The sequence below is a fragment of the Alosa alosa genome, chromosome 10 (genome assembly GCF_017589495.1).
Source record: "Alosa alosa isolate M-15738 ecotype Scorff River chromosome 10, AALO_Geno_1.1, whole genome shotgun sequence".
Lineage (NCBI taxonomy): Eukaryota > Metazoa > Chordata > Actinopteri > Clupeiformes > Clupeidae > Alosa > Alosa alosa.
In genome coordinates, this window is record NC_063198.1 from 402,828 (window position 1) to 428,775 (window position 25,948).

At 39.7% G+C, this 25,948-nt stretch overlaps 1 protein-coding gene across 3 annotated transcripts in view; it reads left to right on the plus strand.

Annotated features, from left to right (window-relative positions):
• Positions 1 to 1,894: 1,894 nt before the first annotated feature.
• LOC125301692 (striatin-interacting protein 1 homolog) overlaps positions 1,895 to 25,948 on the plus strand; it is a 66,683-nt gene continuing 42,629 nt past the window's right edge. The window contains exons 1-8 of one of the 3 annotated variants that reach the window (XM_048254383.1): positions 1,895 to 2,186; positions 13,491 to 13,560; positions 13,689 to 13,763; positions 13,927 to 14,055; positions 19,091 to 19,211; positions 19,360 to 19,428; positions 20,929 to 21,035; positions 21,153 to 21,280. In XM_048254383.1, coding sequence (XP_048110340.1) covers positions 2,040 to 2,186; positions 13,491 to 13,560; positions 13,689 to 13,763; positions 13,927 to 14,055; positions 19,091 to 19,211; positions 19,360 to 19,428; positions 20,929 to 21,035; positions 21,153 to 21,280 — 846 coding nt within the window. In that variant the 5' untranslated portion in view covers positions 1,895 to 2,039. Of the gene's footprint in view, positions 2,187 to 13,490; positions 13,561 to 13,688; positions 13,764 to 13,920; positions 14,056 to 19,090; positions 19,212 to 19,359; positions 19,429 to 20,928; positions 21,036 to 21,152; positions 21,281 to 25,948 lie in introns of all 3 variants that reach the window. The other 2 variants (XM_048254380.1, XM_048254381.1) reach the window with 2 other exon arrangements.

Below are 25,948 nucleotides of genomic sequence, written 5' to 3' on the forward strand. Positions count from 1 at the left end.
GTTTTGGATGGGTGGGAAACAGTCAAGCTGAGAAACTGGGTCTTTTAAAATTAAGTCACAGCTGTACAGTGGCATTACCCGTCATTCCCCCTTGGATATTTCCCTTGCCAGCAGTAGATTTTGAAATAGCAAAGATGTCAAAACACTGCAGGGAATATGGTGGGATGAACGATCTGGTGCAACAATACTTAGGTCTCAAGTATAATAGCAGTATTCAAATATTTACAGATGGTTCAAAAGATCCAGATACAGGAAAGAAAGCAGCAGTGTATATACCACATTTTCAGAAATCAATATTTAAAAGAACATCAGACCATTTAGTGGTTTACACTGTGGAACTTTTAGCTATTTTACTAGCTCTTACGTGGATAGAGGAGGTTGGGTCTAATCAATATATTATCTGCTCAGACTCAATGGCATCTTTAACAAGTATTACAAATTGCAAATCTGTTTGTAGGCCAGACTTGGTTTTTAAGATCTTTCATAGTCTGTAGACTCCAAAGTTGTAATATAACAGTGTGTTTTTTGTGGGTCCCATCTCATGTTGACATAGAAGGCAATGAAGTAGTTGACCGCTTGGCTAAAAGGGCTCTTAAGTCAGAGTTGCAATGGACAGTCCCATTGAGTAAAACAGAAATTAAAAGTGTCATTAAAACAGAGGTCAACAAACTATGGCAAGCACAGTGGGAAAAGGAGACCAAAGGTCGTTTTTTATATAAAGTACAGAAACAAGTAATTACAAGGAGGCAGGGTGGTTGGAAGCGAAGGGGAGAAGCGGTGGTCACAAGACTAAGAATTGGGCATACATATCTCAATCACAATCTCAGTCGTTTAGGGAAACACACAACAGGACTCTGCACTCACTGTGACAAGAACGAGACTGTAGAACATGTATTGCTAGAGTGTGAAGCATACAACACAGAGAGAACCACACTACTAGAAGACATCAAAGGATTAGGGTACACACATTTAACAGTAGAGGGTTTGCTTTCTTTTTCTTCAGTTAAACCATCAGCATGGCCAGCTCTCATGCGGTATTTAAAGGAAACAGGTCTTTTCAATAGAATTTAAGATTACACCCCCATTCTTTTTTTTTTGTTTTTTTTTGTTTTTGTTTTTGTTTGTTTTTTTGTTTACACGAATAAATACAGGCGTCTAACTCCGCATTGAAGCTCCACACCCCAAACAGTTGGTGGCGGTAATGCACCAAGTTGGTATGCCAACCGCCATTAAATTTAAGGAAGAAGAAGAAGAAGAAGAAGAAGAAGATTCCGGCTGCAGTAAAACACCAGAGCCTGTCTACGGAGAGCCTGGCCACTCCGTATTAAGTCCCATTGTACCGAATTTTGGTTGCAGTTCCACCAGATTTCCACTGGGGGCGATTGCCATGAGTGCAGAATGAATGGGAGTCAATGGAGCTAGACGGCTAAATTTGTGTCTTTCACCTGATTGTCGTTGACAAATCTCAGATTTGATTGTAGTTTGTATAACTTCAACATGGGTTATAGGTCAAAAGTTGAATGAACGAGTACTTATGTCCTTTTGATTTCTTACAGTTTGGGTCATTGTTGCCCAAAACACGCTAGCATTGTGCTAATGAGCGACATCATTGACACGTTTGAAAGGCTTTTTAGAACAATTAAGTGACTTTAAAAATATAATACTCCACCAAGTGTATTTTCTTTGCCTCCCCTTTCGAATACAATATTCAAATTACTTGAAAAAAATTATATCCCGAGAAAAGTGGATTTTGAGGGGTACAGCTCCATAGACCTCCATGCATTCTGCACTCGTGGACGAGCGCCCTCATGTGGAACCACAAAAGGAACTGCAACCAGTTCAGAAACCGGAAGTTTTCCGAGAGTGGCAGTTCTCCCCGGTTCTCCCCTTATTAGACATTCTCTGAAAACACCAAACAAGAAGAAGAAGAAAAACGGAACAGAACGGAACTGACGTCTCATAAGACACCGGATGTTTTATTTGGCCTGTTGCAATTGCTACGGGTCACTGCAACAATTTTAGAAATAAGACATCTTCATATGCTGTCTAACATACTTCGTCTTGAAAAAATGGACGGCGGTGGTAATTGCGGGAATATCAGTGGCATTATGAATAATAGACAAAGGACGATGTTAACAAACAAAGGCCGTGTCGACTGCGTCCGCAACCAGAGAAAGGACTCGGAGGTAATTTTAAGTTTGGTTCAACCTAAGCTAGCATGGGGAGCTTTTAGCATAGCGAACGTATGATGGCATAGTTTACGCTAGTAACGTTATAAAGGACTATCCTGTCTATATTCCTTTGATAGCAAGTATTCCTCGATTATGTTAATGTACATTGTGGGGATAATCTCAGTCTATTTTATAAGGTGGATAACTAACGCCAGATTGATACCAATTTAGGGATGATCTCGTTAACGTTAGTGTCAACATTACTTAACTTGCATCCGTTAACCTCTTCTCACTGAAGAAGGTGCGTTAAAGGGTGTGAACATGGTCATCACATGAGAACTTTGATTAACGTTAACTTAAATGTTACGATGTCTGAACCTAATTACGATAACGTTATAAAGAAAATAATATCGGAAAGTTTGATTTTTAAACAGTGATGAACGTTACGTGACTTACTGGCGAATTCAGTGACATTAACTCGGGTTCTCAAACTTTACAAACTCTCCTAGCCATGCCCCCAAGCGCACCTGCTGGAACCCTATTGTTTTTGCTTTGATTATTATTAGGGGTTTGCACGGCGTGTCATCAGATTTGGACGTTGCCATATTGGAGATACTCGCCTCATTAGAAAGCATTAGGCACTGAAGCAAATCCCTAACATCGTCAAGGAAAATGGTTAGTTGTTGCCGTGTTTTAGGTTGTACCAATAGGTCAGACTGAGAAAAACATCTGGTGTAGGTATCGACTTCCAAAAGGTATTAAAAAACCAGGGAGAAAGGAGAATAATGCCAGAAGTTATCAGAGGAAGGGGGGCGCTTGTGGTTGAACTTGGTACTTCGTCTCCCTCACCCAACTCGTATGGATCTGCGCTGCCAATAAACTGTAATTTATCGAAACATCGCACATTTTCTTGTGGTCCAAGTCCTGTCCTATATGCCTTTGCATCTTAGACGCATTTTGATGAGCTTTTCTGTTGTTTAGACACGGCTACAATCACGTAAGATATCCAAAGTGCATAATCAGAGAAGGTTGATAAAGTGAGACAATTCATAAGAGGGTAAATTCTGGCACGTGGGATTCGAAGCTGTCACGCCCATTTAGGAGTCTAGCGGGAGGTCCACTGCCCTACAAAGCCAAAAGGCAGTAACTGCATTTTTGGTCGAAAATGAGTTAATGTCATTTTTGGGATATTAAAGACTTCCTTTATCATGTGGATAAATATCTATACTCAATTTGACTTTTTTTTTTTTTAAATAGAGGGTTGTGTTCACCGTAACTCCCAAAACCATACAAGCAACCATGGCAGAGAGCTACAACTGTAGTTACTGTTCTTTGGCTTTGTTCTTTGACATACAAGTACAGTTATCATACTCTGCCTTTGGTAGCAAATATTGATTATATGTCAGTTACTGCCTTTTGCCTTTGTAGGGCAGTCCAGTGTCTATGTATTCCTATGGGAGAAACGAAAATTTTCACGGAATATGACCAATCCCTTAGCCCTACATTCAGCGATGTAAGTTTTGAACCCATTTTCTAGAAGCCACGTATCTCCCTAACATTCCGACATTGAAATTGTATTTTCCAACGAAACAAATAAAGACAAAAATAGCTTTGTTCGTGATCTGTCACTGTATTCTCAAAGCTCTGGTGCACAGCCACCTGTTCTCAGAGGCTCTAAACTCAGAGATGGTTGATAAACTAACCTAACATATTTTTTGCTAGAACTAGTAGACTACCACAAAGTTGCTGAACATATGTTACTTCAGGTTTGTTTGCAACAATATATAAGTTTAACCAAAGTTCTTAGCTGCTAGCTAGCTAGCGAACATTCCCATTCACTTTCCATTTACTGTGCTAACGTTAGCTAGCTAGCTAGCTCGGTTAACGGGGCAAAATTAAAATATTCATTCCGTGTCCGAAAGAGTGTTTCATTGGCATCACACACAAACAATGACTGTAGTATACAACATTATATGTATATATTATTATTGCTTATTCAGAGAAAAGTTTGTTTTGACACGCCTATTTAGGAGTCTGGAACTAGTGCCATTTCGTTCCATTGGTGAATCGTCTTATGATTCATCTTAGTTAACTATAGAATCTTTGGCATAATACTCCATTGTACTTCATTCACCCGAGTATCGCCAATATGGCTGCGCGTGCTGGGTTACCATGGTTACCGGCCAGAACGTGACATCCGTGCAAACCCCTAATTAGGGGTCCAAGTAGAAGAGTGTAGTGAGTTTTTGTTTTAGGCAAGCAAAACTGACGACAACCACAATGTAATTTATTTGTCACATCACCCTCACAGATAGCCCTGCTGTGCATTACTTCCCAAAATAACCCAAATAATAGATCTGCAAGATCTGTCACAAGAAATGTCAAACAAGTTGATTAAAGCGTACTACTCGACGTTCCCGATCGGTAGCGCGACAATGTGACGTCAAAATGACGTGTATCTCTCTGGCGCGCCATGATTTTGGCCGGGTAGCGCACGGTAGCGCACCCAAAGATTGTTAAGGCGGAGCAAGATACTTGGTCGTAGTTCATGTCTATGGGCGCAAAATGGGGATCGAATCCTGTCGTATTGATGAGTGTACGTTGCAACCAAAAAAATGCAGCAGCAGCAGCATAAATAACTGGTGCACACCTGATATAAGGTCGATTTTCTCCAGACTGCAATGCTCTAAAAATTTACCTGAAAGGTTCAGAAGTGTTTGAGGATCATGAAAACGTGCCCAAAATTCACATTCCTAACTCTATAAAACCAAGATCTTGGCATATAGTGAAATTCTGAGCTATGGCCATAGACTTCAATGGAGGAGTTGCTGCCTCTGCTCTGCATAAAGGGGGATTTTGACCCCCCCCCTCGTGCGATCCGGGTTCCCGGAAGTGGCTCCTGATGAAATATCTTGCTCCGCCTTAACAATCTTTGGCGCACCACTCTATTTTTTTCAGCTGAGCGCGACAAACCGTAAACCGGAAGATGGACTAGTTCGAGTTTGAGAGTTGCAGTTCGGAGGACCGTTTTGTTACAGGCGTGAATTTTTAATAGTTTGCTGGATAAGTTAACAAAGTTACCAGCGAGAGTCGCAACACATGGAATTAAGAGGAAAGAATACAAAAGATTTATTTTCAACGAACGGATATCTACTAAGACCTGAACAAAATCTGGGCAGCCGTGGCATACTGGTTAGCGTTTTGGACTTGTAACCGGAGGGTTGCCGGTTCGAACCCCAACCAGTAGGAACGGCTGAAGTGCCCTTGAGCAAGGCACCTAACCCTTCACTGCTCCCCGAGCGCCGCTGTTGTAGCAGGTAGCTCACTGCGCTGGGATTAGTGTGTGCTTCACCTCACTGTGTGTTCACTGTGTGCTGAGTGTGTTTCACTAATTCACTGATTGGGATAAATGCAGAGACCAAATTTCCCTCAAGGGATCAAAAGAGTATACTTATAAATACTTATACTTTCCACTTAGGAAATAGGAAATTACACAAACTTAGCTAGCTGCTATCTAGCTAGCCAGCTTACTAAAATTTTTAATTATTAAAATTTCCCTCGGGATGACTAAAGTATATCTATATATCCATCTATCTATCTATCTGCACACACCTTGGAAACTAGATGGTAATGATGGTAGTTGTGAATAGCAGTAACCAAAGTCTGAAGTACCATCACGGAGGCTAGCTAGTGTTTTTTACTGCCATTGACGCCAATGCTTCTGACAGCTTCGTCTACTGTGTATCGTAGGTAGCAATAGCCTTTTCACAACAGCGACACCTCTGTTCAGGAGAATATTGCAACTAGTGTCACGACCAGCACGCGTGAGTATAAATGGTTACGGCGCTCCTGTGACGTCACATTGTCGCGCTACAGGTCGGGAACGGCGAGTGTGTAGAAGCCTTAAGCCCACTCCTCCCTCAGCTGGTCTTTCAGCTCTAACCTAATGTTACTTCTTAGGCCTACTCATTTTGATGGCTCTCTATCTCCTTAAAGAGCATCTTGCAGGTTGGAAACTCCTGTAAAGCATAGTGTAGATAAACGATAAAGGAACTAGATTCTCAGACAGAAAAAAATGACAACTACGCCAGAAACAACATATTGTGAGAAAATTAATTCCGCCTCTATAAACCACTGGCCGGAAGTGAGGTAACAGAGGGTAAACAGGTCAAGGTTAATGAATGGTGTATGTGACACAGACTCAGAGGAGATTCTAAACAATGAAAACACCTGTGTGACGGGCCACAGTCCTATAACTATGAGCCACCCATGCGAGATAGGGGCCAGGTAGAAAAAAGGGGAAGGAGCGACGGGCGGAGAAGAGAGGTAGTGTTTTGGCTGCTTTAGCAATCATACTTTCGACGTTGCTGTTGAATATCAATCAATATTTGACGACAATTGGGCAGCATGGCAAATAACAACAAACTATTTGACGGCCCATATTTCTTCTGTCGCGACCTTCTGGCAGAAACGTTTCAAAGTTATTTATGACCAGAGCTATGTAGGCTACAGCTTCAGAAAAGATGTTGGTAATGAAGAAGAAGGAAGGCTACAGTTTTGGGGGGAGTAAGAAAGAAACGCATGTAAGACAGGGTAGTAAAGAGGCCCCCCTCCGAAAAAAAAGGTTACAAGGCTAGTATGAAAAAACTGGGGGTTGGGTGTCACTCCCGGGATGTTTTTTTTAATTTTTTATTCTAGTTCTAGCTAATCACACCATTTAGCCTAACGTGACTTGAGAGGGACATGATTCAGGAACTAAAGACAGGCCCATCTTCTGTCTGACTCACGTCACGTTAACCCATGCATTAAACCACATGTCACTTGAACATACCGGTAGTTTACGACAATAGAGAAACGCTTAGCTTACTTCGTTTATAAGAGAAATTAAGTTTTGTGCCAACATGTTTAGAAACACAATCCACAACACTGCCTTTATTTGGTGCAAATCTCCTTTACTTTATAGTCCGCAATTCACATTTAGCCTACTAGGCCATCACCGCAAGTGCATACAGAATGTTTTTGGCCAGGTTTTGCCATTTACCTTCGTTACTACCAGTCGTTGCATTTTTACTGCGTCGATTCGTGATTGAGTGCGCATCTAATGTAACACTGGTGTCTTTGCGGAGACATCACTCTCCAGTTTCATTTTTGCTGTTGTTGCGAGCGAGCTAATAGGCTACGATATGGGAAATACTTTCAATATGATCAGCTTCAGAAATGAATGGGTTTTCCTTAGCCTGTGCTACACCTTTCTACCAAGTTGTGTAAAAATTGTAGTTTTTGAGATGTTGACAAACATGCGTAGCACATGGAAGCTCTTGATGCCGCATGCCACTAACGTCTATAAAAAACAATATATTTATGGAATAAAACTAGACAGGTTCCTCGGATTAGAATTGGTGTTTATTGTTAAACTGCAATTTTCAGCAGCCAGTGGAGGGCGTTTAGCCTACTATGCTTCCGGACAATATTTTGCGTCTCCCCTAATTCTGAAGCAGTGGCACCGCTAAATGAAGAGGAAACACTGAGAAGAAAGTTAATAAGTTAATGTTTTAAATAGGCTACATCAATACAATATATAATACAATATATCCCTCACCATATGCTATAGACCTTTTATTTATTTTCTTATTTCATCACACGCCAAAACACACACACACAGACACGCACATATATCTGACTTTCTCCAACTTTTGCACATCTCCATAGAACTTTTTATTTATTATTTTTGATTTCTCCTCCATCTACCCATGTCCTTGATTGCCTAGCCTTTCTGCCACCCCACCCACCCCGCCCCCATCCCCAACACACACACAAAAAACACACACACACTTACATCATCACTGTCATCACCTCACAAACGTACAGCACACTGCTTGCTACAGTAAGCCTCCTCTACTTGCTGCACACTGCCCCCCCCCCTACATACACAGCACATTGTCTTCAGGATCTTCTCCAACACACATCCACTACATACTTACAGCACACTGCCCCCACCTACCCACACACACACACACACACACACACACACACACACACACACAGTCACTGCTACACTCCCCTCCCGCTCACACACACATCTTCATCACTCACATACATCATACAGTACTCTGCTTGCAATAGTAAGTCCCTTCACCATACTTGCAGTACACTGCCCCCCCCCTCCCCTACCTACACAGCACATTATTTCATCAGGAAGCTTCTCCAACACACATCCCCAACATACTTACAGCACACTGTCCACCCCCCCCCAATACACAGCACATTGTCTCATGAGGAAGCTTCTCCAACACACATATTGCACACTGCCCTCTCCCCACATACACAGCACACTATCCCATCTCCCCTGTCATCCCCCCAACACACACACCAAGGCCCCTGGCAGTTGGGTTAGCCCCTTGAGCCGTGGATCTGCCCAAGGTTTCTTCCTTGGTAAGGGAGTTTTTCCCTTGCCCCTGTTGCTCTTGGGTGCTCCTTGTTGGTGCCCCCCCCCCCCAATTCCAATCCTCCCCCACCTTTCTTATGCAGCCCTTGCCACTTAATCTACTAAACCCCTGTTCTACTGCACTTTTTACCCCGACTTTGCACAAATAGGCTGACACCAGACATAATTTCACTGCATTTCTTACTTCCAGTAACTATATGCATGTGACGATAAACTTCTTTGTATCCTTGTAAGTGAAACTGGACGGGCCATAATAGCCTCTGACTAGAATAAGGCTACTTATTGTTAAATTGCAATGTGAGTGGCAGCCAGCAGGGGAGGATACTTCGGCAGGATTATTTAAAAAAGCAACTGCAACTACATTGTGCGTCTGCCCTGATTCTGAAACCGTGGGGGTATTAATTAAACCGTGGCGGGCCGCCATGCTGAAATAAACGTAGAGGAAACACTGAAGAAGAAGGTAGGCTACACTTTTGGGGCTAGGAAGAATGGAATGCATGTAAGACAGCATAGTCGCATACATAGTGGCAGTAGCCTATAGTTTAGGCAGCTGCTGCCACATTAACTGCTGCAAGTGTCAAACAATAGGCCATACTAACGATCTAGCAAATAACTGCAAGCCTAATAATAATTACAGGCACTTGCGGTCATTCCGCGGCCGGTAAAAATATACTCACATTCTAACAAGCATTTACATAATAAAATACCACTGGCAATGTCAACGCAAATATTTAACAAACACAATGTAACAAAAAAATATTTTTCTCTGTGGCACTAATATTCTGTCATTGTATATATAGCCTTGTAGTCTATGGGAAACTGTAAATTATCTAATGATTGCAAAATCATCTAAAAATCATCATTTATCCAAAATTATTGAAATTAATTATCACAAACGTTTAAATAATGACAGTGGGTCTAGTTAAATGTGATAACAATGTGTAGTGGGGCGTGGAATAAGTTAACTATTGGTTTCCGTTTGTGGTGACTGCTGACTGAGATAAGGAATGAGATTAAATAGATCCTGGAATTTAGCCTGGTCTGGAGCAGGCTAGCTCCACAGAATAAATCTCCATGGTAACTTATACCACAGCATATCCTACTGCCCCCTATCCCGCTTTTGTGCAACTTGATAAATTGAGCCAGGATAACCAAGATATCCTGGCTGAATCCCTTATCCTACTTTTGTGCAACGGGCTCCTACTGTGGAATGAACTCCCTACTGATATTAAATATGCCCCAACTGCCACCATTTTTAAGTCACGCCTCAAGACTAAATTATTCACTGTTGCCTTCTCCTAAACTGATCTTCAGTTACAGAAAAAATAACAAACACAGACAAAATAAGTCACAGACAGAGCGTTTACCATTGTAAGGCAAGGCAAGATTTATTTATATAGCACATTTTCGTACCAGGGCAATTCAAAGTGCTTCACAGGCAAAAATAGGAAGGTGCATTTATACTCTAAAAATGTACAAAAAAAAAAAAAGTACAAAAATAGAGTTTTAAATGTGTATGTCAATAAAAGCTAAGGCCTGACAAACATGTTTAATAATTAGACCATAAAATCCATAAAAAACATATCCCTAAAACCAGAAAAGTGTTTGCATAGACGAGGGAGGGGAGAGCTCTAAGGAATGTTGGGATGGAAAGACCTAGGCATAGGCGAGGGAGAAGAGGTGCGTCTTTAGCCTACTTTTAAAACAGCTTGTTGTTGGAGCAGTTTTTGTGTTCTATTGTGATGGTATTGCTCCACAGTCACTAGTACAGGACCCTCCAGAATTATTGGCACCTGTGCTAAAGTTGACTAAAGTTTTGACTAAAAAGTTGACAATAAAAAGATTTATTGTAATCTCACAATGAAAAAAATAGGAAACATCCAACCTTGAAGGGAAGCAAAATTATTTTGAGAAAAAGGAAAATCTCATAAAAAAATACATTTTTACAATGAAAACACGTTGCTCACAATTCTTGGCACCCCTGAAAAATCTTATATACAAAACAGAAGCATTTTTTTCTGTCTAATCTCAACTTATTTAAGTAAATCAGAGTGTCTGTGAACTTTCAGAAGTAGTTTATGACTTTCTTTTTCAATAAAGAAATAAAGTCACACAGGCTAAATCCTCTAGTCATTTTTCAACATCGGAAAGACAAGAGAATATAGTATAAATATACTCTTTTGATCCCGTGAGGGAAATTTGGTCTCTGCATTTATCCCAATCCGTGAATTAGTGAAACACACTCAGCACACAGTGAACACACAGTGAGGTGAAGCACACACTAATCCGGGCGCAGTGAGCTGCCTGCAACAACAGCGGCGGGGAGCAGTGAGGGGTTAGGTGCCTTGCTCAAGGGCACTTCAGCCGTGCCTACTGGTCGGGGTTCGAACCGGCAACCCTCCGGTTACAAGTCCGAAGCGCTAACCAGTAGGCCACGGCTGCCCCCTCTAAATACACTAAAATATACTAAAAACACTCAATTTAAATAAAAAGAAAGTTTGTTGACATTTGTAAGTCAGAGAATGTCTATGAAAACTAGGTACTTTGTTGAAGTATCCCTTTATTTACAGTTAAAAAACAATGATTAATGATCTTGCCCCCACGTACAGTATGGAGGATGGTAAGATAGGCAAAAAATTCCATAGGAACCACTGTTGGAGAGTTACAGACAAAGGTATCATCTTGGAGTCACCAAGTCCCCCAAAAAAAACTTCGAAAGTGACCTCACTGCTAATAGATTATTTAGAGGGCATGCCAGGTAAAAGCCTGTCCAGTCATTTAATTACCAATGTTAACAGCAGGAGTGACTGAATGGTACAGTGACTTTGTCTGGAAGTGTGGTCTATTGTCAAACGAAATGAAAATTGCGCTCTTTGGCTAGAAACACTTTAGCTGTGTTTGGCGTACATAGAAGAATGGCTGTACTGAAAAGAACCCCATGCCTAATGATAATTATGGTGTAGGGGCTGTGCTATTGTGGGGCTGTTTTTATTCCCAAAGGCCTTGGGAACCTAATTAAGGTGCATCATGATCATGAACACCAAAAAAACCTGAACATTTTCAAAGGAAATCTGTCAATCTCTGCCAAGACACTAAAACTTAGTCATGATTGGATCATTCATCAGGTCAATGAACCAAAACAAACGCCCATGGATTTTTTCCATTGTGAGATTACAATAAATCACCAACAGATTCTTTTTTATACCGGTTTTAGTTAACTTGCCAAGAGGTGCCAATAATTCTGGAGAGTACTGTATATAGCTGCGACATGACTGCACACTTCTCCTAAGGGTCATTCCATGCCAAATGTACGAATCTCCCCACTCGACAGTCACAGATTTGGCTGAAAAAAATCAAGGATGTTCACACACTTCTTAATAGTTATAGTCCCAAATATTAGCTCTCTACTCCCAACAGTTTTGTCACAAAAACATGTTTTAGCAACTACCCCCTCCACACACACCATGCATTTTCAGATGCTTTTTAAGCAGCGTTTTTTGAAGAGCCATTTTCAAATTGCTATAACTAGAAAAGTGTTTTAAGCTAGCTCATTTAAACTTTCTAGGCTTAAAATATGCTACAATGACTTGTGGAATATGGATTTCCAAGGGTGTGGCTTGGGTATATCATAGTATTTGTGGTGCTTGAATTTGCTTGATAATTTTACTCAACTAAAGCTTAATGTTAAAGCTAGAACCATGATATTGAATACAGACCTTCCAATGTATGCTCTCTATATTGTGTAAAAAAACTGTCCCTATGTAATCTGAGTACCCAGTCATGCTGAACGAACTTCTGGGCCAAAACCTTCACAACCGGAAAACAGCTACTTTCAGACCACTGATCTCACTTCCGTTGTGTTCATGGGCAAAAGTCCATACTGAAACCAGTGCGAAATAGCTGCCGATACCAACGTAATTGAAGCATGTTTAGAGTCGATTTTTGAAGACATTGAAGTTCGTAACAACAGCTTTAAACGTCTGCAGAAGTTATGTCTCATTTGCCTAAACAAAGGCTAACCAGAGATGGCTACAAAGGCAAACTAAACACCATCGTTTTGGTTGTTAGTTCGCTGTCGCGGTATTTTCATGAAACACCCAGTACATGTGCATACTCACAAGGTCTGCCACCTCTCCGCGATTGGCTATTGAAAAAAGCTCTGTTCGAAATCAGAGACATTCCCCCCGCCCTACTTTTCCCTGAATCCAGTCGTATTCCTCTAGACTAGTCCCTATGTGGTGAACGGTATGGAAGGTATTAAAGCTTGAAAACTCATTTTGTGGCATTTTTGGCATGCTAAAGCAAAAAAAGCATCTACCAACATCTAACATTTTTTTTGAAAATTATTTTTTGGAAAGATTAGATATTTGTTCTTAACATATCAAAAAATTGTGATGGTGTTCTGCCTCATTTTTTGAAAATGTGGTATTTTTGTACCCAGCATTCAATGGCCTATGGAAGCATATTCAAATGCAAAAAAGTCTTAATAGATGACTTAATAATATTGTGGAGGTAGTAAATTCATCTCTATAATTCCTGCATATACCCTGCACACAAACAACAGCATAGCTGATAGGCACAGGGAGCACATTTGAAAAATACTGCGATAATACCAATGACTGACATAATCACGCAGACTGGCACAAATATTTTCTAGAGGAAATGCTGCTAAGTAACATTATTTCGCTACTTATCATTAATAGCCTTAGCAAGTGACATATATTGATTGTTCACATTACCTTTGGTGCACTTTCTTGAAAAAGAAGACCTTGATATAAAATTGTGCTAAGAAGTTGTCAAATTATAGTTCAGATAAGTCATTTTTTAACCATGTACTAAAGAATATCCATGGATATGATAATGTTTTTCATCAGGGCTTCTCGGAGTCTCCGGATCTGGAATTTGAATATGCGGACACAGACAAGTGGGCATCTGAACTTTCCGGTGAGTTTTTTTTTATTGTGTGTGGGTGTTGAATGCCTTCAGTTCATATTTGGTAAACTCATGATTGAACTGATTAGTAATAATTTCACCTTTCATTATGCTTATCTAAGTATGCTAATTTCTTTCAGAGATATATAGTTATACAGAGGGACCCGAGTTTATATTGAACAGAAAATGCTTTGAAGAAGACTTCAGAACTCATGGTAAAAATCTTTATGATAAATAGATAACATGTTATTGAATGTCTGTTTTAGAACACAGACCTTTGTGGAACATGGTAACCATGATTTTGTTCTGTCATCGTTTATTTTTGTTTTACGAATGTGATTCTTAATGTTTGTGTCACCCTATATCTGTCAGTAACAGATAAGTGCTGGACAGAGTTAGACTCTGCTCATCACCGAGCACATGCCATGCGCCTATTGGATGGACTAGAGGTCACAGCCCGTGAGAAAAGACTGAAAATTGCCAGAGCGATACTCTACATCGCACAGGGTATGTGCATATAGACACACACAGACAGACACACACACACAGACACTCCGCAGGCATGCAAACTACTCACCTTTCGGCGAAATTCGCCGTTTGGAATCCAAAATGACTGACTTACGTGGTTTGTGCAGAACCGATGAGAAAATATTTAGGGGGTCAGCGTGAGCTGAGTTTACTATTGTGCAGACATAAACACATCTTGGTGTTGCCAGAGATAAATTTCAGCAACGAATGTTAGGCTATGTGCGTTTACTAAACATCAGTGGAAGCTTGTTGCTGCAGAGGCAAGCGTGAACAGAGCGCTTCGGCGCAGGTATAGCCTCCTTTTGTGGCGCAGATAGGCCTAGATCGTCTGAAATGTCAGCTGGAATGTGAGCACGGCGAGGAGAGGTGCCTAGAGATGTCACAGGTGGGCTAGTTGAAACTTTCAACTTCTGTTAGCAAAAGACGTTGAGATTAGCGGTTTTGTTTTAATGTTGTTAAAGTTAGCGATATGAGACAGAAATATAGACACAACGAGTTAATTTGATGAATAGGTTACGTGCTGTACTTGGTCTAGATCGGCAAAAGGTGAAGCAAATACACAGACCTTATCAGTATAGCAAAGGCTAATGTGAATGACCTAAAGACTTAAATGTCTCCTAAACTGGGCTGTGCAAAACGTTTAACTCTTTAATTATTCACATTAGCCTTTGCTATACTGATCTTGCTCAGAGACATGTCTTTAAGAAACGTTCAGTGACCTGATCTGAAGTAGCCTGTGCCTATAGGGTAATAGTGTAAACACTATTCACACAACACAACTTTATTGGTTGGCAGTGGTGGAATGTAACGAAGTACAAATACTTCGTTACTGTACTTAAGTAAATTTTCCACGTATTTGTACTTTACTTAAGTAAAATTTATAGTGCATACTTTTGACTTTTACTTCGTTACATTTTACAGCAATTATCTGTGCTTTTACTCCGCAACACCATCGTTCCTTTTTACAATACATTTTATGATCAGTTTTTTTTTTTCTCTCTGACAAACACGTTTGTTTTACCAGGGGGCAGGGTTGCTACCAAAGATTCTGGAGCGCTACGTGCATTCTTAGAAACATAAGCTTCTAGTCTAGACCAGGCAAAGCGTGAGCTTGTAGCCATCTGCATTGGTAGGCTATATTCACCAGACCCATGGCTACACTGTACATGCAACTGTGTTCTGTGCCTTTCTCTGTCTGTTATCTGCAGCGTTAGGGCCTCCTCTCCGATGAGATTGCTATCCATGCGGATCAGCGAAGTTACAGGCTATGCCCATGCTTCTGTCACCGTCTGATCATTTGCGGCACAAATGAATGGTAGACTATTAATGAACCGGTGGCGAAAAAAAAGCGTAACATTTTCCAGATTAGGAAATATTCCTTAATTGTGTGTGATCAAATAAAGATGCATAGCCTACAATTGGGGGTAGTAATGTGGCGTTCATTCAATGTCTATCGTCTGAACCTAATCATAAAGACTCCTTTCTCAGCAACTTTTCTGTTCAATCAGCATAATTGGGATTACGATCCACCCGGCGTTTCCCTTGTCTACCCGTTAAACTTCAGGCTCGTGTTTTGCTGACTGATATTACTCAGCAGATCACCCTAGTTAGATAACCAGAATTACAATCTCTAGAATTGTAGGTCAGAATGTAAACTGGGCCACAGATGGTAAGCACAATTGCATTAGCTTAAAACTATCTAGTAAAGTATAACCTAAAACTAGCTTAATTAAAATGCCACAGCCCATACTGATTTTTTCGTTTTAGAATATAGTATATAAATCATTATGCAAATACTTAAAGTACATTTAAAAGCAGGTACTTTTTACTTTTACTTAAGTAGGGTTGTCATTGTGGTACTTTTACTTTTACTAAAGTAAATATTTCTCTGTGTATTTGTACTTTTACTTAAGTACTGAGTTTCAGTACTTCCTCCACCACTGTTGGTTGGTTAAACAAACCAACTAGCACAATGCCACAATCTGTAAGTAACCTAGGCTGCAGGATAACACTTGTTATGAAACCGTGTGCCCTCCACAACACACCCACTCCCCTCTCCCCCAACATTATAAATCAATTGCACCATATTGCTATTTAGCATAGTAATGTTATACACCATTTGAAAGCTTGGACACTGGGAATCCATATATGACAACCTTTTTCATGTACAATCTGTATAGTGCTTTACATTGTCAGATTAATCTTACTATGTCTCAATTAAATTGTATCAAATTGCCCTCCTCCCCCTCCGGTGCTTCCCTACCTTCTAGCTGCAGTGTGTATCCTTATCAATAAGATGGATGCAGCAAATTGGGTATTGAAATAGTCACAGGAATCCATATTTTTATCCATTGTTTTATCCAATATTTGTTGTGCAGATGTATAATCCATCTTATCCACACCCACTGAACCAACAAAGAAAATGCCAAGACATTTCTGTAATTATTCCATAGTGTAGTCATTCCATCAGAACCTCTGACAAACAATCCAAATAGTCCAGAAACCACACAGTAAGGCTTTTATTGTCAGTATGCATTTTGGGTAACCAAAAGTCCTATGGGGAGTTTCCATTGGGCATTTTACAAAACGCATGGGCATACCTTAGCAAATAATGGTCTAAATGACTCATTTTTCATTTTATTTTGATCTACTTTTGCACACGGCTTCACAAGACCTGGTCTAGACACAAAAATGCCCATTCCATAGGAAGTTAAAACATTTCAAATCGATTTTACAAATTAGTCTAGTCTACCCTATTTTATATAATGTTTGTCTAAAATAGTGTGTGTCTCAAGCAAGTTTCACCTAGTTTGGTTCAACAAATATTCAAACTTATCATCTTTATTCTAATACTATGCCTACTATGTCTTCATGTCCAATAGGCCTGAAATCTTCAGAAATGTCTGAACTTCAGGCACAGAGAAAAAAAAGAAAGAAAAGAAAACTCATGTAGATTGCTTAGGAGGAGAGGAGGGCCATGCTGAAGCATGCTGCCAAACAGTGCAACGGGCCCCTCACACTTAAGGAGAAATAGGAGAAGACGACACTTCTTTTTTATATTCACTTATTTTTTATCATGCATATGATATTTTTGGCCACAACAAATTTTTTAGTGATTTTATAGTTTGTTTTCTTTGTAAATCTCTGGTTTTGGGCCATTTCATACTCCGTGGAAGCTATGCACTATTGTCACTTCGCGTGCCCTTCTCACCAGAGACAGACACGCACAGAGACAGACACGCACAGAGACAGACACGCACAGAGACAGACACGCACAGAGACAGACACGCACAGAGACAGACACGCACAGAGACAGACACGCACAGAGACAGACACGCACAGAGACAGACACGCACAGAGGTTTTGGACATAGTACAACTGACAGGAATAAGAAATGTCAGTGATATTTAGATATCCTCCTTAAGGCGAGACACGGCAGGTGAAAAAATCGTTTTTTCAAGCACTGGCCAATTTTGAGATTTTGGGCTAGTTTGCTACCTTAGCATATATTTTTTCACATTACTACAACAAAAAACTTTGATTTACACATTTAGGTGCTTATTTCATTACACTGTTTTTACTCGCGCCTGTATATTTCTCCTAAATTTACCAAATGTTAGCATTCTAACCTTGCATTCACTACCGCGACCGTGATCCGAATCATAGCATGTGTAGTACCGTTGTAAAGCTCTGTTTCTCCTGCATGACGATATGTGATCCAAATATGGACACTTTCTTTGTATCTGCAACCAATCGCAGAAGTTCAAAGGCGAGTCTAGGCTGAGAACAGAATTTTATTGGCTGTTTCAAGGCTGTTTTCTCAAAATGAGTTTCCTCTCTCACTCTGAGCATGAAATCTCCACTTCAGAAGCACTTACATACATCACATTTTCTAATCTTAAGCCTAACTATATTTAGGAGATTTTTATAGAGGGGTTTGTTGATGTATCATTCCTAGCCTGATTTATATGACATTTTATGCCTAAAAACATGGCAAAACCTGATTTGTTTTTTTTGAGGCTATTGACCGCATATTCTGATTTACAGGATAACAAATGTAGATATCCATAAATCCCTCTGTAATGTTTTTCCATCTAATATGTGAACACAATGAAAAAATCATTTTGAACTTGGCTGTATCTAATGCTCAGGTTTCGTGTTTTAAAATGTATGCAAATTAGCGCATATTTAATTAGATAATGCCTAATTTGTAAACATTAAATTACAGAAAACTTGTAATAAATTTTTTCTTATGTTATTGTAAGTAATCAACTGGGGAAGTTTCATAGTGATATCTGCTAGTTAACATTTTTAACCTATTCACCTCTAGTGTCTCGCCTTAAGTGCCAGAACACACCAAGCCATTTAAGTATTAGCGGCAATGCCTCTTGAGTTGCAAGTTGATCTGCAGACTACTGCCCACAGCTACCCGACAATATGCATTATGCAGATACACAGAATCTGTCTATAAATTGCAGGAACGTGTTTTTTTTTTAAAAAATGTTTATTAAGCTTGTGGTGTTATGATTTGGCTTTTCATTTCTCTGTGCAGATGTGTGGAAATGCAAAGCTTAATGCAGTCAAGTAAGAATGTGTGTCCTAGTCTGGGGGTGGAGAAGTTGCATTTAAAGGTGCTCTAAGAGATGCTAGGTAATGTCACTTCTGTTGACGTTCAAACAAAACAGAGAGCTAGCTCGCTACTCCCTCCCCCTCCTTCCCATGTAATTTAAACTCTCCTAAACGCGCATCTCATGGTCCAGGCTGGAGCAGGTTATTTTTTTTACTGTTTTTGGAGCCTGGGTTGCCCACAGAGACCACTTTTTTTTTTTTTGGTGTATTCAGGGCACAGGCAGCTAGCGGATGGTGGGTGATGTTTGCTGTATGTGACAAAAATGCTTTAGCTTAGAAACCGTGTGAAATTGCTTGGAGCACCTTTTAAGAGCAACAACTCAAGGATGAAGTTATTTATTACTTTTGTGGTCATCAATGCTTTCCTTGCTTTTTATTTGCTCAGGCACTTTTGCAGAGTGCTCATCTGAAGCAGAAGTGCAACACTGGATGCGTTACAATGCATTCCTCTTGCTGGAGGTGGGCACGTTCTCGGCCCTGGTGGAGCTGCTGAACATGGAGATTGAGTAAGGAGAGGGTCTTGGTTAAGACAGTGCTGTAAATGATTTTCTGATGTAAAAATATTTTTTTATAAAGAATTTCGATGAATTGATTGAATGTTTTTCCTTGTATGAACACTATGAATCTTACTCATTGTTATCACTCCCTTGACAGTAACAGTGCTGCATGCAGCAGTGCAGTGAGAAAACCAGCAATCTCTCTGGCAGACAGCACAGACCTCAGGTGTGTGTGTGTGTGTACATAGTCAAACGTTTGGACACCTAGTTATTCATTCTTACTGTTTTTATATAGTTGATCAAAACTGAAAACTATGAAATAACACTCATGGTTTCATGTAGTAAACAGAAACATGTAAACAAAGCTTAATGTACATTTTTAGGCTCTTCAAAATAGTCAACATTTGATGTGATGACATAATTTCACACATCACACTCTCTCAACCATACTATATTAACTTAGACACTGGAAATGGTTTTCCAACAGTCTTGAACGAGTTTCTAAACATGTTGAGCACTTGTTGGCTGCCTTTCGTTCAGTTATATTAATCAAGAAGCATTCCAGGGCCCGTATTCACAGATTTTTTGTGATAAAAGAAGTACCTAAGTCTGGGAGAACTGGGAGTGAGTTAGGAGTCCTTTCGACTACTTCTAAGACCAATGCACAAAAGATCGGAACGCAAACGCTCTTGAATGTTTTGATTATGGGCTACAATACCCATTTTAAACACTAGTGGCCGTTCTTACATATTGCACCTTTAAAGGAGCCACAGCACTTTTATGACGAAACACCATGCTATATAAATGTTATTCTGTTTACTCTCAGTTTGCTGTTACTGTACATGGAGGACAGGCCAATTATGAGTTATGTCAACATCAACATCATTTGTTGGCTTTGAAACATTTTCAGCATATTTCAACAATTCCGCGATAATACCGATACTGTAATCGTGATGTTAAAGTCTGTAGTAGACAGTCTTCAGATATATGGAGACAGTTTAGTACTTTGGCCACAGTCTTGAAGTGGGTAAAATTTGTATCATTTGCAACAAGTAATGTCAACTATTTAACTAGTTACACTGATGATGCAGAGTTCGCTAGCGAGCAAGCTAATCAAGCTAATATGGACTGTTTTGATGTGTATGAACAGGGAGGGGAGCATCTAGATGATCTACGCCAGTGTTTCCCAAACTTTTTTCTGGGGACCCACTTTTTAAAAAGGACACAAACTAGATCCTAATAGAAAGCTGTTAGCTTTCCTGGATAAATGGCATAAGTTAGGCCTTACACAACATAAATTGTCACTATGACCAATGATCTACTGTACCAATTCGAAATCACAATGGTTAGAGAATGTTCAATCTGTTCAATATCCCTAACGGAATGCATGTCTTGGCCAAAAACGCCAAAAGACGATGTTATATTAATATTGCAAATGAACGACAAACTCTGAAATTAGATGTTATTATTACTATTATTATTATTATTACAGCAGCAAAACTATTAGGTTAAGTTTATAACGTTGTGGCCGGCCACCAAGCGTCTTCTGCCCCACAGCTGCGCGCGCATCTAGTTTTGTTGGTAAATAGGAAACCCGTGTATAAGTGTAGCTTAGCTAAACTGTGCATGGTAACATACTGATTGTAAATGTGTTAGCTGTAAATCAGGGCAACTGCAGCTTGCCGGTGAAACTTAAACTGGTATCCTACTTTTTGTTGTTCTACAGGATCCTACTCAACATCATGTATCTCATGGTGGAAACCATCCACCAGGAGGACCCAATGGACAGTCCAGAGTGGAAAGCTGCTAGAGAGACTTTTAAAACTGAACTAGGTAGGGGCTGTTTTGCATGTGCTAAATCCTGTTAAAATTCGGCAACCTTAGATTAAATGGTTGATTGCCAATGAAAGTAATCAGAAGGCTTTGCATGTGTGCACTCCCATGTTATAGGCTCAACTCTCTACAACAATGAACCAATGTCAGTAGTGCTCTTTGGCATGGTGACTAAGTTTTGCAGTGGTCATGCTCCACACTTCCCAATGAAGAAGGTGTTACTGCTGCTGTGGAAGAGCATACTGGTAAGTTACCTGCTCCCTTTCTTACATTGACATGTTTTCATACATGCCATATTTCTATTATCAGAATAATTACAATATTCTGATTCCATATGAGTCATGTAAACACCTTATTCCAGTTGCCATAAGCCGATTAAGATCATATTACGATTACAAAAAACTAGGGCTGTCAATCGATTAAATTTTTTTATCTAATTAATTACATACTCTGTGATTAATTAATCAAAATGAATCGCATATATAATTTAAGTATTTTAAATATTTAAATTCAAATGAATCATTGAATAATCAGCATTAGTGACATTAAAGTTCAAAAACTCTTTTATTATTATTTTCACTGTTCAAATAATGGCCATAATAATCTATGATATGACCTAATATTCTGAGAAAATAAATTAAAAAGGTCTTTGGGAAGAAGTGTTTTTTTCACATACAAGGCATTTCAGGCCACAGATATATCCTAGGGGACACAATGAAAATAAATTAACACTCCCCTCAATGTCAACACTTATTTCTTTGCATTGATGTGCGACTATAGAGTTGATGAACTCCGGTGATATGCAAATTCCTTGCTGCAGACATGGCAAAGGACTTTATTTTCAACACTTTATTTTTACCAACACCATCAGGCCATTTTTTAAAAGTAAATGTTCCAATCAATGATCCAGGCAGCACGTTTTCTTCTCTCTCCTTCATTTTACAGTCTAATTTTTACTGACTAGAACGGCTCGGGGTCAAAGGTCATACGGAATCAATTAATCTGCACTAATTTTTTTTAATCAGTTATTTTTTCTCAAATTAATTAATCGAAATTAATCAGTTATTTTGACAGCCCTACAAAAAACCCAAAGAAGACCCCTGGCATATCCAGAATATTGTAAATGGCCCCTTTCAGAATATTGCATTATACTAGCTCGGATACGGATACCTTATCTTGGCTGAATTACTGAAGCTAAGCAGGTGTGGGCCTGGTTAGTACTTGGATGGGAGACCTCCTTGGAAAACTAGGTTGCTGCTGGAAGTGGTGTTGGTGGGTGGTCAGTAGTTGGCACTCTTCCCTCTGACCAAAAAGATCGATCCCAATGCCCCAGTGCAGTGACGGGGACACTGTACTGTAGGAGATTCCGTCCTTCCGATGAGACGTTGAGATGAAAACCCAAGTCCTGAATCACTGTGGTCATTAAAGATCCCATGGCACTTATCGCAAAGAGTAGGTGGTTTCCCGGTGTCCTGGCTAAATTTCCAACCTAGCTCATTCCAGTGTAATTGGCTCATTCACTCCCTTTGTTGCTCAAACATAGCCAAAAGTGTGGCTAAAAGTTTGTACTTATGGAGTGAAGGTGAGATCCATTTATATTATATATAAATAATATTTATATTATATTTAGTATTCAAATCTGAAAGTTTGAATGTCATGGAATTCATTGATGGGTGAAAGCAATATTCGTTAAAAGGCTGAGCGACAAACTCAAAGAAGCAGCTTTTGCGCGCACTGCTGACATGCTGAAACCCTTCAAAGCAGCTTAGGGACCGTTCGTTATTTATAAACGGGGTCACCGGAGGGATTTTGAGTGCTTCAATCAAAAGTTGCATGACCCTCCCCTGCCTGCAAAAAAAAGTTCAACGACCCTCCAGCAGTGTTTTCAAAAAAGACATGACCCTCCCCGGCCAATTGTCGATACCTTCCGCCCACGTTATAAAGCGCTATGAAAACACATCGACGTAAGCTATCTAAGAGAGTGAGTTCTAAACTCACCCTCTGCTTTCTGATCTTACACATCACACTTCACCAAGATGGTGGCCATTTCAGTAGATTTATTCACTAACATTGTTGTGGAAACACAATAAGCATGGAAACTAAATGCACACTTCCTGCAACTGCATTAGCCTAGGCTACTTGAAATAAGTTACTCCTCTAGTAAGTATTCACATGAAATAAAACAATGAAACATTGAGACCATTCAACAAAGCACACTGGGTAATAACAAATTCAACACATGAACTTGTTGCTATGGACTCGTCTCTAGACTTCCTCGGTCATTGCAAAGCTGCCGAAGCTGAACATTATCCAAAACTCAATTTCTCAGACGAGCGTCGATTTGGGAGCATGCTACACTCCTTCCTTCTCAAATGACTTGAAAAGGCCGTTTGCACAATTTCACAAATAATCACAGGGATCGAAAAAATACCTAACATGACAACTTTTTTCGGGTTTAGGCCTATCATTTTAACTTTTTCCCGCTGTCTTGCCGTTTTAATAGTTTCCGAGAATATCCCATATTACTGTAATACTCTCATAACATTAGCATTCTGGCCTGTCTCTGTGTTGTCCTGTTGTTACCCCTTGCCCTTCCAGAGAAACTGATGTATTCAAATCACCATTTTGCTTGCTTGAATGCGAACTCAGAGTGATGTTAACCTACAGTAGGCCTATTTAAGTTAACGGCGTGGTTGTCGTGGAGCGCGACGATTCATTGTCGCTTGCAGTGTTCGGGCCGTAGGCTATGTCTACGTCGCACCTGCCAGGCTAAGGGCCAAAGAAATCCCCTGTATATTCACTCCAAGTTGGCCTACCATAACGTACCAACTCTACACTGTAGACCATAAACTGGCTATTTATATGACCAATGTATTTGTTCAACTTTATGAAGCAGAATTACGCACTGCTACTTGGAACGTAACACATTTTTGTTGGAGAGAGAATGACAGCGATAAACAAATTGCACTTGTTGCTGGTTACCAATAAATAGGACCTACTATTTTTTGCAAACAACAAAAACAGAAAGGATGGAGCTCAGCAAAGCTAGAGATGGGCAGGAACAAGGTCAATTGGTAGAAATGCTAGTCAAAACGTTAGGAGCTGGATGTGTGGATGAATGAAGCACAAGTATGCTTAATAAGCATGCACACTGTTTAAAGTTAGGCTAGGCTACACGGTAAACTACAGGTAAACCAAAGTTAAATTTAGCTTTTTTAGGGCTGGATAAAGTTGACCAAATGGATATAGGCTGTTAGGCGTGAATAAAGTAGGCTACTTTGTTGCTCCAACCTTCCAACGTTAATGGGGAGGGATGTTGACATTTTCCAGATTTTTTGTGGAGAAACCCGGGAAATCTCCCTTATTTTCATTGTTCAATGTTGATAGAGCTATGGAATGAAAGGGAACGTTATATGGCGACAGAAATCAACAATCAAAAAAGCCCCTTTGATTTTTTGCTGTTTTCATTAATACAAAAGATGGGTGACCCCCCTAGACAAAAAAAAGTTAGGTGACCCTCCCCTCAACAAAGAATAAAAAGACATGACCCTCCCCTATTTTCCTCCGGTGGCCCAGTTTATAAATAACGAACGGTCCCTTAAGGCTTAAAAGCAAAATAGCTACTCTTATCTGGCCAAATTCACCCATTTGGCTGTCATGGAGGATCAAATAAGTCAAGCTAAGCAGCCGTAGGAATGGTTCTTAATGCTCTTGACATTTTTCACACACAGGCCTACAGTATGTACCCCAAATTATGTCATAATATTCCAACATTATATGTTATTAATGGCTAGATCTAGGAGCACTTAGGACAACTGGAAAAAAGAACAGTAAAACAATAATATAACAATAACAATTTATTGGCACAAAATGCACCTTTCATTAATTTTTATCCACAAATTGGTGTTTTCATTTAAAATCTTAACCATTTCCACAACTGATATAAGCAAAAGTATACTATGAACAGAAAATTTGACCACATCACAACGTGAAAAGGGTTTAGTGAACACATAATGTTAACAGACATGTGAAGGTAAAAATTACGTACAACAGAAATTTGTCTTAGAAAGAGCTTAAATGACTGACCCCATTTGGAATAGGGTATACCTTTGCTATACTTCATACCAAGCAACAACATGCCCAGAATCAATTTGAACATCAGAAGCAAAAATGCAATTAAAATAGCATAATTATGCACCTGTGAAAACATGCACAGTGATACCCTAAGTTTATCCAAAAAAGTGTTTAGGAAAAACAGTGTCAGGATTTTACCATTTTAGAGGTAACATCTTAATTATTTGTGAGTTTAGACTAAGAAATACTAAAATGTCCTCTCCAACTCAAATGTTTGACAGTCCACCAGTCACAGTTCAATCAAGACATATCCAAAAATGTTTTACAGTTGTCCAACATCAGAAGCTTTCAATGAGAGGCAAGCCATCATTTAAGTGTCATGGCTATTCAGTTTACACAATAATATTTTTAGGAATTGGTGTATTTGCAACAAAAACCTTAATTATGCATATTATATCCCATATATACATACAAATCACTAATGTTTTGCCGTATAGACTGTGTACTACCCATCAGTAGGATTTATAATGCTTCAGATGGGATATTTACTTGTGCTGTCAGTTAAATGCGCTATTAACAGCATTAACGCAAACCCATTTTAACGGCGTCAACTTTTTTATTGCGAGATTAACGTTGTTTTTGGCCTAGAAAACTTTGGAGTTTTTTTGACATGCTGTTGCAACAACTAGTAACGTTAGAAAAACTCACCACACCGGATCTAGCTAGACACACACTTGTTTGGTGTTGCGAGCTGGCCAAAGGGTAGTAGCCTAGGCTAACGCATTTATCGTGTGCCGCCAAAGTCTTATTTTACACCGTCCCTTGTTCTGTTAGGCCTA